Genomic DNA, 13,573 nt, shown 5'->3' with positions numbered 1-13,573 from the left:
CCCAATTTCATATAAACTGTTGAATTTTCTATCCTATCGACTCAATCCGATTTCGATCGGTTCGCCATTGCAAGACTAGCAATCTCGGTCACCGTTCCGCAGATAATGTGTGGTTATTCCGGACTAGGACCGATTATGAGGTACCTTTACCGACCATAGAAACCGGCTGTGGACTGTGAGGTGCCGAGCCATACATTCAATTTGCAGGGAGGAGTCTGTTCCTATCCGAAGAGAACTAATACTCCCTTCACCAAGCTGGTGTATAAATGAGCTGCCAATCAAGCTGAATATCGATAGCTTCCAGGACTACTAATACGAGTACTGCAGTACGACGGTCTTCAGCAGCCCTCCTAGTTCGGAAAACTCTTAGCATTGCCATCGACCAAACCAAAGGATGATCGATTGAGTAAGTGATTGATTCTTAGAGCCTTTTGGTACTCCAAAGGGAGAACTTTAGCGATATTCCTAGAGGTGCCTAGGCTCAGCCTCCAGGCGAAACTACGTGTAGAGAAGTGAATGCGCTTTGCCTTTGTCTACGTCTGATCTGCGACCCCCTTCCCACTCACTATACCAACATCGTTTTTGACTCTACCGGCACTGCATATTAAAACTATCCGCATCCTTAAGATTTTCGAAGGATCCTGGTCATGGCAAATCCGCGTCCTCACGGATGGGGCCACCAGTGCAGTCCCACGTGGCGGTTTCCTTTTCCGCAAACAACTCCTTTCGGTGGCTTAGACTACCTCAGACTCCGTAGATGCTTATCTAGCCTGATTTCGCTTGATTCGACTTGTAGCCCATTTCTTGCGTTCTTTCATCTATTACTTCGTACGACAACCCCGGATGCAAACGTTGCATGGAGGTGGTCCCAGTGGCCAACCAAGACCCGCTTTACCCCGGATCGCATCTCCCCTTGCCTTTGGAGACGACTAGCATCCTGCTAAGGCCGTGCTTAGATTGTATACGCGTGTACTCGTTGGTCTGGTCACGATTTTGGGCATGGAAGTCACCGAGTCACCTCGTCTCGTGCCAGCAGATGTTGAACATCTGTGGCGCATCAATAGGCCAAAGGCTTCTTTAGCTCTCGAAGTTTCAGTGACCGGTCATGACTTTTACAAGTGAACATCTAGCTCATCATTCCTGATCACAGCAGATCGCTCTCGGCCACCAAAATTCATGCAACCTAATGGGAAAGTCCGATCTTTGCTTTCCACACTGCGAAGAACTGCCAACAAGATGGGATTAAAGCGTAGAACTCAGTCTGTGGTGATTGCGGTAGTGTTAACCGTGTTAGCATTCTTCTCCATCGTTAATCGCTGTATGCCTCGATTTTGGATTGTTGGTGAGCCTGGAACTGAAGACTTCCTCATCATCTTTGCGCTGGTGCTGTCTATTGGGTTCACTGTTACAGTCGCAATTCATAAGTCGGGCTTAGAGGTCTCCAGCTTGTGTCGTTCCATCTAACATTTACTCTTGCAGAAGCGGATCTTGGTCTGGTCGTCATATAGATACGATCAGCACTGCAGACGGCGAAATATTGTCAAAAGTCAGTGTTAATCGAAGAAACGCCGAGATGTGCCTGAGTCCAACAGAACGACCAGCTACTTTATGCTAGCATCATCCTTTATAACTTCGGACTTTCCCTTGTGAAAGGTTCATTCCTTCATCAATACCTAAGATTCTTCACTGAATCGCGTTATCGACACACTGCATGGTCTCTCATCGTCTTCGTCTTCGTTGGAGGAACAGTTTCATCTTAGCGAACTGCTTTGCATGCAAGCCTGTGGCTTTCTTCTGGCACAAATCCATTGAAGGTGGCCACTGCTTCAATCGTGAGGGTCTTTGGTTCAGCTTCTCAGGGTTCAATATCCTCGCCGACTTCTTAACATGGCTGCTTCCTATGCCCGGTTTTTGGACGCTACAGCTACCCAAAAAGCAGAAAATGAGTTTGATTGAAGCGTTGCGTTGTGCGACTTGTAAGTTGGAGACACACTGGTTAGGCTCTTTTTAAGCGCTAAGAAAACCCCCCTAACGAAGAAAATATCGCATGCATCACCGGCCTACTTCGCCTGAATTCTATCTACGTTACCAGCAGAACAACTGATAATACGTACCACAAGATTAGCGCCGCTACTTGCTCAGCGGCCGAGCTGAACGTTGGTTTTTATATGCGCCTGTCTTCCCACCGCTCGACCAAATATCAGCTTATTCTTCCCACGGCTCAATTCCACCGCACGTCGCGATAATACCTCACGTCTCTATTCGCAGAGAGGGACCTACGTACGATATGAGAGTATTTTTGAGCTCTCCGCAGTCGTCAAACCGCAGAGCGAGGCAAGTAAAGACGATACAGCCAGCTTCGATTCTGAGAACGAGCCAAACGCAATCCGCGTGAAGACTGAATGGACTATCACCGAGAAGGAGGAGCGGGATTAACCTCAGGCATTCAACGATAGAAGGATGTGAAATGATTGAACCATACAACTATCCAACTAGAAGCTCTAAGGGTCAAGCCACCGGGAGCGACAGCTAAGGTATGGTATGCTCGAGTTGTTAGATACTTTGTGGAAGATAACAAGGCAGTCGTGACACCACCAGGCTGAATTCTGAATGTGTCATCCTCGCAGAGGCTGCCGCCATCTTCGCTAGGGTTTAATCCGACTATACACCACAGGACACTTCCGGTAATTATAGTGACGGTATTGAGGCAAGGAAGCTGTAGGTATGTATGGGGTGCATCTCATGGAATCTACATGATTAATTCAATCCAGGTTCTAGCTTAGTGTTATCACACTTGAATAATGTGATGGACATCGTGTCAAGGTCCCTGGACGGGCAGTTATATGCAATCATCTTCCGACCGACAATTGAACGATGGTGGTTAGCACCCTTTGGGCTCGTGTTCCTGAGATCGATGATCACCACCGTTCACTAATGGTTAGTTCTTCCCGCGTCATCAAAGGAATCACAACCACGTATTTCATGATTGTTTCGACAATAGAGTGCGATCTGCCATGTAGCTCAAATGATTCAAATTGGTTTTGAATATGATAAAATTCATCGCCATTCTGAATCTTAGCGGCAGTAGAGGAATTACGGGCGAAAAGGCGGTTGTCATCGCGATTGGGGGCTGGAAACTCCGAACCTGTTATCGTAGTGTAGCTATCAACACCCAGTACCGATTTGCGAACAGACTTCATCAATGACGGGCTGGGTTCCTTTTGCACAGCAAGAGACCGATAGCAGAGTGGCTGAAGGACAGATGAAGGATGTCGGAGAGCATTATGCAGTGCGTTTGCTCTCTGATGCTCAAAAATAAAACAGGTCTCGATGCACCTTGCCCGTGATCGATGGGCCGATTCGATACGAAGGCAAAGATACTACTGTCCACGTCATTGATCGTACGACCTACACAAGGGTCGACAGTGGTGCCTAACTTGCAAAATTCAATCGGTAAACTGTGAATCGTGACCACGACGTGTCTTGCTCTCCACGAATTTCAAAAAAACCAAGATATCTCAACCCCAGGTCAGGTCTCAGCCGGACACCTCCTCATGACTCTCCAGCTCTCGGATATTCCGTCCAAGCTTCAGAAATCGGGGGCTATCTCAGGACTCTTAAATCGGAGTTTACTGTTTGGCCCATTTTATATCAATGGACTTTCCGCCACGCGCTCGGCTACGGCGTTTCTCAAGCTCCACATCGCTGAAGCGCGGGAACCGAGAAGAACCACTACTGAAGCGTCGCATTTGTGCCTGAGCACCGAAACGTCCAATCATCTGGATATCTCTCATGGATAAGATGGAGATGTGTCTATCATGAACCCATGAGGTTGCTCGACTCTTTCCCCGTTGTTCGAGAAGGAACTTGTTCACGCACGGTGACACCACGGAGACTGCTTACTCCACGGCATTAAGACTTCTGGTGAATAAAAGGACATAACCTCACCCATTGCAACATACATAATGATTGCAAAACCCGTATCCGTGGCTACAGAAAAAGTGGCATGTACTCGCATTCCTTTCGGCATTGAATGTTTTGCAAGCTCGCTTTGTTCACAGGCTAACTGAACCAGGCTGTTGAACTTGCTCAGCTTTTTCCATTACAGGTTTTCCAAGAGAAAGATGAGGAATACAAGGCCGTCCAAAACAGCTACTGGTCCGGATGCCAGAAAGACCTGAGGCCTCGATGTTTTTTCCAACCACACAACGCAGCCGAGGTGGCGAAGGCACTTTCACTCTGCGCTAAAGCAAACGTAGCGTTCGGCGTGAAGAGTGGCGGCCATGGACACTTTGCAGGGCAGTCATGTCTTGATGGAGGTATACAATTCGACCTTGCCAAATTGAACAGCATCACGATCAATCGAGAAAAAGGTACTGCTTTAGTCGGTACAGGCAGTACCTGGCGGGCCGTCTATACCAAACTACAAAAGGAAAACTTGATGGCTATAGGAGGTAGATCTGCAGATGTTGGATTGGGCGGTTTTCTCATCGGCGGTGTGTTCAAACTATTTACTTCTTCTCACGTGTAAATCATCACTAGCTGACGTCGCTCGCTCTCACAGGTGGAATTTCCTTCTACGCGGCTGAGCGTGGTTGGGGTATCAATAACGTGCGCTCAATCGAGATCGTTCTCGCTTCCGGCAAGGTCATTACCGCCAGTGAAGACAGCAACCCAACCCTCTTCCGTGCTCTACAAGGCGGGGGCGCCAATTTCGGCATAATCACTACCTACGAATTGATCACGATTCCTTACAGCGGAATGTGGGGTGGTCGTACCATCCTCAATGGAAAATACTCCGATGACGCCATTCAAGCCTGGTGCGACTTCCAGTTTAGGTTGGACGAGGATCCAACAGGCCATTCCATCATCATCCTTACCTGGGAGAATGGGTTTTTCCAGATCATGCAGTATATCGTCTCCACAAAGCCCATCGCTGACAGGCCTATGTTTGATCAACTCCGCAGCATACCGGTGGACGAATATCCGATCCCTCTCAAGATGCTAGACTACACCGACCTAGCCTCCGACATCGCCGATCTTCAAGGCGATCATGGCTTCCGCGTCGGCTGCGCTACCCTTACGGTCGGCCTGGACGTGGACTTTCTGAAATGGGTCCTGGTGGTGTTTGAGGAAGAGATGAAATCCCTTTGGGAATTCGCTCGCGGCACAATGGAGTATCACTGCTTGCCTCGCACTTTCGAGCAGACGGGCAATGTATATCCATTTCAGGCCGGCCACAGAAAATGGCTCGTACTCATGCTCGGCGTTGGGTGGATGGGTCAAGAAAACAGCGAAAAGGTTTACTCGGCGCAAAAAAGGTTGGTAGGACGTATCAGGGCTGAGGCTATCGAGCGCGGTCTCTACCATCCTTTCCTCTTTGCCAACTACGCTGCCCACTGGCAGGATGTGATTGGTAGCTACGGACCGCAGAATGTGAAATTCCTGACCCAGGTGTCCGAGGAGTACGATCCCGATCAAGTCTTCCAGCGCTTGCACCAGGGTTCATACAAGATCAAATCCCCCACGCTTCCGGGGGTTGAATCGGAACCTCATCTGTGATCTCAAATACAGATTAAGTTGACATAGCTCTCACTAAGTAGACTAATTACCTTGGTTGCTAGCACAGCCATGGCATCAATTCAGATTGCTTTGCATGCTCGAGCACACATAAGGGCAAGTTTACTTAAGTGATGAGTGGTAATAGTGATACAGATCTCATATCTGTATCATCCCATCAAATTAGAGCTATTTAACCTTATGATCCCTTTGACCCCTTTGACTGTGCCACCAGAGTATAAGCTAAGAAAACGAGCTACCCAAGGCGAAATTGACCTTGCCTGCGAGTCTCGAGACTCCAGTCAGTCGCTCACTCGGGGAGATCACACATACTAGGGAGCTCAGAAAAGCACACTGGGTGTGTTCGCTGGCGTGTTACTTTGCATGAAACCATCCGAACAGGCCTCTGAACAGAATACCCGGGGTAAATGGCAACAAATTCGAAGTCGTGGAAGTCATGATACAGCACTGAACTAACATGTTGTGCAAGACCATACTAACGCGTCAGCATTACAGTGATGATCACCCTAGCGCTGGATCGACGAAAAATAAAAGCCCGTCCTAATCTATACTCATGGAGGAGGACCAGATTCACCATAGGGTTCTCATGCAAATGTCAGAACGACAGTCTTGAGCGGCACGACGTCGTAAATTACTCCGATATTATATGCGCTTGTACTGTGCAACCAAGCTCACGAATCAATATCATGCCATTGATGCAAAAGTTCACCGTGAAATGTTTCCATTTGTCAGAAAGCCAGAAAAGATTCATATTGATACGATTGTGACATACAGTGGTTAATGCCTTTTACAGCTGCACAAAGATTTCCAGACTACATTGAATGATTACGCGTCCATCGAAGGCGCCTCGATGCACGGGGAATTAATCAGATCCTTTCTTCACGCCCGCCCCACGTAGGATAGAGTGGAGAGTGGCTTGCTCAGAAAGTTTGGGAATTCTTTCTTCCACGACGATAACATTGCTGATTTGTCTCCAAAAGATTTGAATTTAGTGAACATGAACGCGCTCGAAAGCGGTTGCCTTCGGCAGCTGGTAGCTACTTCGGACCAAGAACCAATTGCCAATGGTCAGGAGCAGCACACCGGCAAACACCACGGAGGTCCAGTTCATGGCCTTTGACGTGACGGGGCTGAATAAAGGGAAGCTGACAACGGTGCATAGAAGTGGGTAGATGCAGAGAAGCGCAACGTTGACGAACCAGCCGAACTGGCCCAGGCTGAAATACCGGTTGGCGGGTAAGGCTCGTCGCTTGTCAAGCACTAATAGGAAGATCGGTAGTCCGTAAGAAACCACGACGCAGAGGCCAGCTGAGCCGTAAATGGCATTTAGGACATAGGCTGGCGAGAAAGCTAGAAGAGTAAACGCCGCCGTTATGGCCGCAGATACCAGCAAGGAGTTCAGTGGGAGTTGAAGACGCGGGTCAACCTTAGTGACGAAACCAATAGCGGGTAGCCCTCCAGACTGGGCAAAGGACCAAAAAATGCGGGACAAGACCGTGGTTATGTTTGTGGTGGCTTGCCCGAAGACGGAGACGTAGATAATGCCCACAACAATGACGAAACCGCGGTTATTCCACGCATCCCAGCAGATTTGAAATATAGGCGCTCCACCGAGAGGCTCCAGCAGGTTTTGTGGATTGACTGTGCAGAAGAGAAGCACAATGACCATGACAAAAGCGCCCAGGAAGGACAAAACGTAGCTTCCGACCATCACTTGTGGAATACGTCGATGTGGCTCCGGCACTTCCTCAGCCATGTGCGTGGCAGTGTCTGGAAGTGAAATTGCTGCCAATCCGGGCAATAGGTTCAAGAAGAACGTCCACCCGTCGGGCCAGCCGCTTTCGTTGACAATGTTCACGAATACCGTACGTGCAGAAGCCTTTGGCTGAGCTTTTGCCAGTAGCACGATAATTATAAAGACCACGGCGGCGTTGATGAAGACCACGAAGAACTTGTTGATCGCCGGGTAGATCTTGATGAGATAGGAGTTAAGAAGAACAGAGATGACGCAGTTCATCAGGGCGAACAGGAATATTTGATATGTTTGGGGAGTGAACGAACTATTGATCACTGTGATGGTACCAAGGATAAACTGGCCGGTGAGAACCCAGCCGCCTGCCAGAGCGAGAATCCAGGTCCAGAGGGTCATGGCGCCATCAAGGTAGGTGAGGAATCTCCTGTACTTGGGTGGAGCCAGTATAGATGTCCAGTAGGTTTGTCCTGTACGCACCATCAGGGAATTGTGTCACAAGTATGGGGTTTGTGCACTTACCAGCAACGTGAGGAAACGCAGATGATAGCTCGGCCAAAGAGAGAGTGGGCAGACCTTGGACCAAGGCAGCGAAGAGAAAACACCAGAAAAAGAAAGGGTTGCCACCTAAGCCTAGGGTGAACACCATGAATCCCGATATGGAGATGGGAGCGGCTGAGCAGGTATACTGCATGCCGAGGACACTCCAGAGACTGAAACGGTCATCGTCGAGATCAGTGACAGCGTGTATTTGAACTGGCCCAGAGTCCATTTGTTCGACGTCGGCGGTGGTGACATCCTGGCCGGTAACCTCTTTTTGGTAGTCGACAGCGGCCATTGCTGAAGAGCGAGGGATGGAAAAAATAATAGGGAAGAGTGATGGTGCATCTGCAGTCGAGCGCAATATTGGTTCCCTGTTCGGAGACGGTGTGCTTTATAGAGCATCAGCTTACGGTTACTGGGTGAATAGACCTCGCAAATTGAGAACTGAACCGTGGAGTTGGTGTTGGTACGGAGAGGTGGGCACCAAAGCTACACTCGGCTACTTGGTGGTTGGAGCTAATTGTCCGGAACTTTAGATTGAGCTGATATTAGAAAGTATGATCTGGAAACTCCGCAACACGAGTCGGCAGCCTCGCCGATAACCGTGGTTATCGGAATCCATTCGCGCGCACATTGCTAGTAAAGATGACAGCTTGCAGCACCAGCAGCAAGGCACAGATAATTGGCCCACTCAAGATACATTCGATGTCCGTTCAAAGAGGCGACGATCTCTACATGAGAAATGGTACTTGTGCTCTTGCTCGGCCGTGGCAAGAATCACGTGGAAAGGGTGCCTTCTAGCTGCACGGATAAGATTTTCGGAAACTCCTCCGGCGGTCGTCTCGATCAGATTTATCTGGGGAGCACGGAACGAGCCTTTAGTATACGAACGTTTCGTAATATTCTAAGCTTGGCACGATAGAATAAGGAGGAGTAATTATCGACATTAGTCTATTAGTCTAAAATGGCGTATCGACGTATTTAGTGGATAGCCTATTTTCGAATATATCAGTATTCTATAGAGGTGGCTAAAGGAGACTGGATATCAATAGTTCCTCCTAGTTCTATATCCTACAACAGTGTACTCCTTACGTTTGGAGAAAAATCAAAGGATAGTGCTCAATTATCTTAAACCCCTCCACGACTCTATCCGACGAAGTAAGAACACTGACTTTATCTATAAATGAATTAGGGAAAGACTTCTATCCTTAGTTCCAATATTTATACTTAGTTGCACTACCTAGAGTTCCGAAGTAATAAAGGGCCCTTATAGAGATAAATAAAGTGTATCCGATCGAAGAGATATCAGAGTTTATAGAGCTTATCATGATGGCCGGCACAGAGACAAGAGATCCATTCTTAAACCCATGTGGTTGTGGCTAGGAGGGGTAGAGTATAGTGAAATTCTTCGCCTAAGCAGCACTAACCTCGATCCCTTGGGGAAGAGATCATGGATAAGTGAAAAAAAAGAGCGACGATAGATGAGTTATTGACCATGAGAGCTTACTTAACATTGCTCTATGTGAAGTTCAGCCAGAATAATCAAAATTTAACTTTTCCCCCTAATTAGTAGCTCAAAACAGAAGTTTGCACAGGCGATCACATTTTGGGATGTGGACACTAACATATCGGAGAATCAATGGACGAGGGCGACTAATCTGAACGCTCCTCGATAAGGCTGGAGGATGCAGCCTATCACTTGATACACTAGAGTCAGAGAGCGAAGTGAAGATGCCCTGGTTGTCATCTAGACAAACCTTAAGGGCGCAGGCTCTGTTGTTACCTGGACGTACAGGGCAACCTAAACAAGTATGAGATAGATATATCTTAAAATGGATGATTGAGGAAAGAAAAATTACCATCCTTTCAACAAGGTGAGAGAGCTTCTTCTCCGTTCACGAGTCTGCCAGGCTGCTAATCCGCTGTCAAGATGTGCCAGAAAACCTAGTCTTGCTGCCCAGGAAATCGCCAATCATTGAGTTGCGGTGCGGAGAGAGAATCCGGGCGCTGCTTGTAGCACGTCAACCTGTCGTTAGTAGAATCCTGGCAACGACTTACAGCCATTACCCCTTCATTTATTTTCATTCGCACACTTCTCAGTTCACATACTCACAGAAGTCAGTGGTTGTCTCGACACGAGGGGGATTGACACAGCTGTTATCAAATTTAAGTGACAAGACAGCTCGTATTACATCGGTGACATCTCCCTAACCTCTAGGTCTACATAATTTTTCTGGTTCGCCATGGCCATCTATTCAACAATAGGAATCAAAAGCCATTCATTTCATGCCTTGAAAGCAGCTTCTGGTCACGTACCAAAGTCGCCGGGCACCAGGTGGTCTGCTTCTGTGGAAAGCATTACGAAGCTCTGGTTCCTGGTTTGATTCACCAAACGCCTGCCACTATGCATTTCCACCCATCGCTTGCAATATTGGTTGCCGTAACATCATCGTTCGCGAATTTGGTGGTCAGCACAGCACCAAAGATTATCACACCTTGCCCGAATGATACACGTTCGACGCCTACGCCCGTGACCATAACCTCACAATACCAACCAGTGCCGACCTGTATTCCTAAGATCGCTTGTATCAAGGGAAAGTGTTGGACGCAATACATCCATACAAGCTACCTATACGTTTCGACCGTCGTTCCTCATGCCTGGAATGGGACTACAAGTCTCTACACTACTATTACCGACGTCGAACAGCCATATAGAGCCTCTGAACATTATGAGGTTCTGAAAACCGTCACTGTCGCACCGGCGTTGCAGCCAAAGGTTTCCAAAGGTCCACTAGAGATTGGTGGAGAACGATTGAGATCTATAACTAGATATGAAACCATTACGCGACGCGCCATCGCGCCTTACAATGCAGTTGGCTCTCTAGCTATGCCTGGCTGGGGTGGTAGCGGTTTATGTAAAGCTTGTGGGAACAGTACTGAAGGACGTCGTTCCCAACTTCTGGATGTGATTGAATGTCGATACAGCAGCAAGTCGGGCAGGCGCCATCAGAAGTGCTTTGGTTGGTTCGAAAAGTGGGAAGACTTCAACTTTCCATCCTCGGCCATTGCTACAAGTTTTATCTGTTCAACAGAAGGTATTGTTACAAAATCAGGAACCTACACATGGAAGTTCACTCAAAAACCGGACCCGATAGCCCTAACCATGCCTGTCCAAGACTTAACCATTATTGACAATGGCGCCACACAAGTCACTGTTCCACCTCCAAAAATATACACTATGCATGCAAAACCCTGGACTACTCATATCATCAAGTCTGTCACTGGTCCTACTTATTACAGGTTTGCGACTCGCGTCACCGAGACATTTACCTATACCCTTCCCTTTCAAACTTTTTCTGCGTCGAGGTCAGTTTTCACTACTCCGTGATCACTCACTTCTAATCGTGTTTAGGACTCGAACCATTCCCATTCCACGGGGATCTCAGGTACATGGAAGTACCGAATGGTGGCCGCTATCTATGTATAACGAAAACAATAGTGGATATTTTGAAAGCGTCAAAGCATGGGATGCTCGGCCTTCCCCAACTACGAGCCCAGATGTGGAACCTACTTCGCGGACCTTCACCTCAGCTCAGTCCAATCTAGGTGACATATTTTCTGGCCCAGCTTCCACCGTAACATCCACTCTTGGAACAAGCCTATCCTTCTCGACTTCTATTACCAGAGTTAGCTCGGATCTCGGTTCGATCATATCGCCAAGTCCAGGCTCGTTGCAGTTCGCTCTTACCACCCATTCTACTCTCAACAGTACATCTTCATCCTACGGATTTGGGATTGGTGATATGCAGGGGACAGTTAGCACATCCGGAATCACCGCTTTGAACTCCCTTCCAGCCTCAAACTCTCGTGCGCCTTCTACCTCTCTCTCTGCGCTGGGGGACGTATTGTCGTCCTCAAAGATTGATATTCAACCTATTGGTGGTTCAATATTGACCAGCACCAGTACATTGTCAAGCACGTCTAGTGCATCAGCCTCGACACCTAGCACAACTTGCAACGTTGTCCTCGATATCTGTACCAAATTGGTCATCCCAGATCCTTACATCTCGAACAATTATACTGGTCCTTCAATTTTCTGTCTAGGTGGATGCACAGACGATAATATAGCAGCCAACGCCGAGCCGTATTTTTCAGGAAATTCGCCGTTACAGTCATACGGAGTCGTCTTATCTACGTTAACCAGTTTCGGCGTATATACGTTCACCAAAACCATTGACGAACTCATTGCACTAAATGCAACATCCGCTTCAAACCCGCTTCTCTGTAGCTACACCGCTCGTATTCGCATTTCCGACCGCTCCTGCCTGCTGGCGTCGATGGGAACAACATCATCGACTACGACTTCGGCGACATCAGCGACATCAGCGCAGTCTGCATCGACGACTCCTATGGTAACAGCTATGGCTATTACGACCACCACCACAACAACTACAGTAGTCACAAGAACATCACAAAGTGTGCTAAGCACCACGTGTGGCCTGACTGTCGCGGTTTGTCTAGACGCAGCGATTGCTGATTTCGACGCCAAGAGCCTATTTGGGAGAGCATGTTTTGGTGTCCCTGATAGTCAATGTACTCTCGATACTATCACGGCTGCCATAGGTCCCATACTCGCAGACATTCCGCAACTACAGACGTTTGCAATGAGAAGAACTACCAGAAAAGATGATGTCTATATCTTTGACATGAACTTCGGCCAATTCATAACCCGATACTCATCATTTCAGTGTGCGGATGAGAGAAAAACAGACGTCAGGGTGTGGGATCGCTCTTGTCTTGCTCCACCGCTTTCCAACTTGACCACAACAGCACTGGGGATGAGAGCGAGATGTGGGAAAGTACTTGATCTCTGCCGGGGTGCACTCTATCAAAGTCCATTTTCAGGATCCAATAGCTCATGCTACTCTAAAGACAACCTGGCTTGCTCTGCTGATGATATAGCTGATGTCGTCCTGGCCAAGTTTGTGGCCAACCCTCTATTACAGACGGCCTTCGTTAACGGTTGGTCAGTTATCGGTACACTCTACCAGAGTATCAGGGACCTTGTTGCATACAATGGAAGCATTAATTCAAACCTCAACTCTGGATGCACGAGTACACAAAAGGTGTGGGCTTTCGATCGCTCTTGCCTACTGTCATCCACGGCTACAATGTCATCTACGGCTACAATGCCATCTGCTAGCACTTTGTTGACACAAATATCGCCCAGAACGACAAGTAGCACTTTCTTTTCCACCACAAGCTCAATTCCTGCACCCCCAAGACCTTGCGGCATTATTCTGAATCTGTGTACTGACCTGATTATCTCAGGTCCATTCAACGGTCCTACTACCAGCTTCAGCGCATATATCAGGGAAGAAGAATACTTCCCCTTGTTAGAGGCCAGCGTCTTACCCTTACTCAAGCAAAATCCACTACTACAATCCTTTTCACAGACACATGGTGACCTAAATTTGGGGTTTCTGGTATCAACATATACTTTAAGCATCGCTGATCTTGTGAGACTGAATGCTACAGCGCCTTCACCTGAGCTCCCATGTGCTGAGGCGAAGTTGGTTGCAGTGTCCGAACGCTCCTGCCTCGATTTCACCCAAACCTCCAATTCAACATGAGCCATAGCGACAGTAAAGGCTGCACCGCGTCCTCAAAGGGGTCCTCCGGGCTTCACATGCGCTCTTC

General features: G+C 48.1%; 3 protein-coding genes across 3 annotated transcripts; 2 read left to right on the top strand and 1 right to left on the bottom strand.

The window, feature by feature from the left end:
- Nucleotides 1–3,202: 3,202 nt before the first annotated feature.
- Nucleotides 3,203–5,562, top strand: LTR84_003952 (uncharacterized protein; the record flags this gene model as incomplete). The annotated part of the gene is made up of 3 exons (XM_064847532.1): nt 3,203–3,289; nt 4,076–4,496; nt 4,565–5,562. The coding sequence occupies 3 exons, from the start codon at nt 3,203–3,205 to the stop codon at nt 5,560–5,562; spliced, it is 1,506 nt and encodes a 501-aa protein (XP_064704644.1).
- Nucleotides 5,563–6,568: 1,006 nt separating this feature from the next.
- On the bottom strand, nt 6,569–8,168 carry LTR84_003951 (uncharacterized protein; the record flags this gene model as incomplete). Its single annotated transcript, XM_064847531.1, has 2 exons — nt 6,569–7,800; nt 7,853–8,168. 2 exons carry the CDS (start codon nt 8,166–8,168, stop codon nt 6,569–6,571), a joined length of 1,548 nt encoding a protein of 515 aa, XP_064704643.1.
- A 2,109-nt stretch (nt 8,169–10,277) lies between these two features.
- On the top strand, nt 10,278–13,506 carry LTR84_003950 (uncharacterized protein; the record flags this gene model as incomplete). The annotated part of the gene is made up of 2 exons (XM_064847530.1): nt 10,278–11,239; nt 11,286–13,506. The coding sequence occupies 2 exons, from the start codon at nt 10,278–10,280 to the stop codon at nt 13,504–13,506; spliced, it is 3,183 nt and encodes a 1,060-aa protein (XP_064704642.1).
- Nucleotides 13,507–13,573: the final 67 nt, after the last annotated feature.

The sequence above is a fragment of the Exophiala bonariae genome (genome assembly GCF_035927105.1).
Source record: "Exophiala bonariae strain CCFEE 5792 chromosome Unknown scaffold_18, whole genome shotgun sequence".
Lineage (NCBI taxonomy): Eukaryota > Fungi > Ascomycota > Eurotiomycetes > Chaetothyriales > Herpotrichiellaceae > Exophiala > Exophiala bonariae.
Note: the sequence above shows the minus strand (reverse complement) of the source record. Positions and strands in the feature narration are given on the sequence as shown.